At 35.9% G+C, this 3,252-nt stretch overlaps 1 protein-coding gene across 1 annotated transcript in view; it reads left to right on the top strand.

Annotated features, from left to right (window-relative positions):
* The window catches only part of LOC107727574 (discoidin, CUB and LCCL domain-containing protein 1-like), a 36,460-nt gene that overhangs the window by 14,051 nt on the left and 19,157 nt on the right, over window positions 1-3,252 (top strand). Inside the window, exon 4 of the mRNA XM_016537473.1 lies at window positions 2,436-2,476. Coding sequence (XP_016392959.1) covers window positions 2,436-2,476 — 41 coding nt within the window. The remainder of the gene's footprint in view (window positions 1-2,435; window positions 2,477-3,252) is intronic.

Genomic DNA, 3,252 nt, shown 5'->3' with positions numbered 1-3,252 from the left:
CCTGGCAAGTAACTTTGTAGCTTTAACAATGATTAATCTATATTGAATTTATACACTGGAGTAAGTTACAGATGCACCGATGTACCGGACATTTTTTGTTTTATTTCAGACTATCTTCTGTTCCGTGCTTGCACACAAACTGCACTGCAATCATTTTCCCAATGGCCATTTGTGTGGAAATACTACGTTATTATTATACTTAGTCTGTAAACGGCCATTAACAGAGGCCAGAGATTCTGAAGACGGACACAAAGAGGAGAAAATACTGTAGCAGGCAGAACAAGATCACTGTTCACGATGCGCGAAATATAGGATGAAAATCCAAACATTGAAATTTATATGAATGTGTTTCTGAGGGGAACGGAACTGACTTTTTTCAGAAATGGCGTTTTCTTTTCATTTTGTCTCCGTATGATGCATTTAAATTAGTGTTAATACGCACAGCGCTGCTGTGTTTACAGCGGTAACCAAGGAAGCGCTGTGTTGCTGTACCATAAGCGCCACCTGCTGTCAGAGAGTGAATCTGCGTCTCATTCAGCCCACCTGCTGTTTCTGTTTCATACAGATGTTTTATGTAGCATTATTTCACAAAGCTAAAGTTAGGTTATTCTGTTTTTGCTTCAGATTTTGAAATAATACAGTCTAATATAAATCAAACATTGCACTTTTTTTTCAATTCATGATTAAAATGCAGTGGTTGCCTCTAATTTCAAATGGCTATGAAAAAATCAAGGTGCAACACAGAGTGAAGAATATGCAAATGTTATTTTGTATGTGATTTTTCAATTTCTGTACCTGAACATCTACAAACATAAAAACCTAAAGCATCATTTCATTTCTATTTTTGTGCTATAGGCCTATATTTAATTGTGCTATTACTTGTCATTTGTTCTTATTTACTGGCTGTCTCTTGTCTTTAATAATGTTTTAACTTTATATTTGTTTATTTGTGGCTAGTGATTTTTGCTGTGGTATCGAAATTGAAATAGAGAATTGTACAATTTAATTGGTATCTAAAATATTGGTGTCATATAAGCTTATTTATTAGAATACAAGATAACAGATCAAAAACAATGATAACAGCAACTATTTTATTTTTTGTGGCAGGGCCAATGAAAATGTTGGCAGGGCAAGTAAAAATTTGAACCACTGGCCCAACCGGGATGGTTCTCTCATTCAACTCTGGGATGGTTGGGCCCAACCGGGCCAGTAGAAAAAATCCTTAGCGTTGATTCCTGATTGCTGTGATTGCTAGAGCATTGTTACATAGTTACTGGATATTCAGAATGGTTTTTGATGCTTAGCCATCTGCTGTCTAGTATGTTCTGCATTGTTATGCAGTTATTAGGTGTTCAGAATGCATTTTATTGCGTTGTTATATTGTTTCTGCCTGCTAGAGCATTGCTATATAGTTACTGGGGTGTTCTGTTTGTTTTTAAGTGCATTTCTGTGATTGCTAGGGTGTCCTGGATGTGGGTTATATAATTTTTTAAATTTATTTACACATTTATTAATTATATGCATTTTTTAATGCATTTCATTTATTCTTTAACTAAACCAAATTATGAGAAATAGAGAAATAGTAATAGTGTTGCTTGTCTTAGCAAGCACTTAAAAATATTACTGCAAATTATGAAGTTGCACTGGTGGATTAGCCATTTATTTCACAAACCAATTGATTAGTCAAACTAAATCCATCATCTCCAGTCTAAGGAGATTATGTTGATGATGTAACAGTCCTCAGGGTCCGCTTTAACCTAACTGAATAACTACAATCAATATCAGTTCCTGTATTTACATTGCTTGGGTTTTGAACTCAGGCTTTCCACATGTTTTATTGCACGCACTTAAATGGTTATTTCAGTCTGGTGACTCTGATCAGCACTTGATTCATTTTTACGTTGATTTTATTAGATTATATTTCTGTCACCAGCAGTTTATTGCTTATATTCCCAGGCTTCAGACATTTATCTATTATTTTGTTGTTGTTGGCACACCACTCGCCGTATCCTATTTCGGTTTCATTCACGCTGTCATAAACCACTTTGTACCCTGAACTCTGAAACGGTTTGCTCGACTGCCATAAAAGTAATGAAAAAGTAATCACATCCAAGAAGCCTGTGATAATGACAGGTTTTTAAGTAATGCCTGACAGAGATGCAATTTCCCAGCCTGTTCCTCTCTAATTACCAGCACACTGCTCTTTTCACCGGCCCAGCTGTACCCCAGTTCTCCTGTCAGAGGGGGAGGTGCGGGATGCAGTGAGGGAGGTCGTCTGAATTTGGCAACACAACGGGTTGACAATGGGAATCTCCCTTTTGGCCCCTGTAGGCGTTACTTTCACATGACAGGGCCTTAATTAATCACTGTAATAATGAACTTTTGTGTCTAAAATGCTCAGTGCTCACTGATATCTGTTTTTCCTTGTCTTTCAGTGGCTCGTTGTCTGAAACCCTCTTCACATTTGTGACAAATGGTAAGCACTTTTGTTTTATGGTTCAATGGTGATGTGAATTGAGCACACATATTGGTGTAGGATTAATCCTATTATTTCTTGAACCGTGTTGACATGATTAATTTTCGCCACCTGCTGTTATTCCTGCTGCCGCTGTGTGTTAGGTTTTTTTTAAACGGTTCGGATATGGGAAGCACTGTTTGCTCTTTATCAGGGTGAATGGAAGGCGTGGGAATATCTTATCACCTGAGTTTGTTTTTCTCTGGCTGAGTTGAGACCGGTTGCCATTTACCTGTGCCGACGCGCTCCATGCAGCTCTGCAGAAGCTGATGAATCAAACTCTCACAGCGGTTGCCAAATGTGTACATGTGCCAACACTTGCTCCAAATGTTTACCTTCCATGGTTGTGCAGGCTGCTAAATTGAGAATGACTTGCAAATTCCTGAATTTTAAACACAGTAGCAAACAATAAAATATGAGAAAATAAAAATATAATAGGATGAAATGAAGAAATATTTTGTTCATCTTAACTTTTTTTGTATTTCATTTATAATTAGTTATCTATATAAATGTACATTTTATATATATATATATATATATATATATATATAATGTACAGATATATTATTTTGCAGTTGGTTTAATACATTTATCGGAAACAGTGTCAGAGTTTAATTAAAGTAGGTACAGTATGTTAAACATATCAAAAACATGGTTTCAGTACTGTATATAAAAACAATAAAGGCATAATCTGAAAAAAACAAGCCTTGTGCATTAAATTGAATAATATTTAGATA

This window comes from Sinocyclocheilus rhinocerous, unplaced genomic scaffold (assembly GCF_001515625.1).
Source record: "Sinocyclocheilus rhinocerous isolate Xijiao unplaced genomic scaffold, SAMN03320098_v1.1 scaffold185, whole genome shotgun sequence".
Taxonomy (NCBI): domain Eukaryota; kingdom Metazoa; phylum Chordata; class Actinopteri; order Cypriniformes; family Cyprinidae; genus Sinocyclocheilus; species Sinocyclocheilus rhinocerous.
This window is presented reverse-complemented; position numbering and strand designations above follow the sequence as displayed.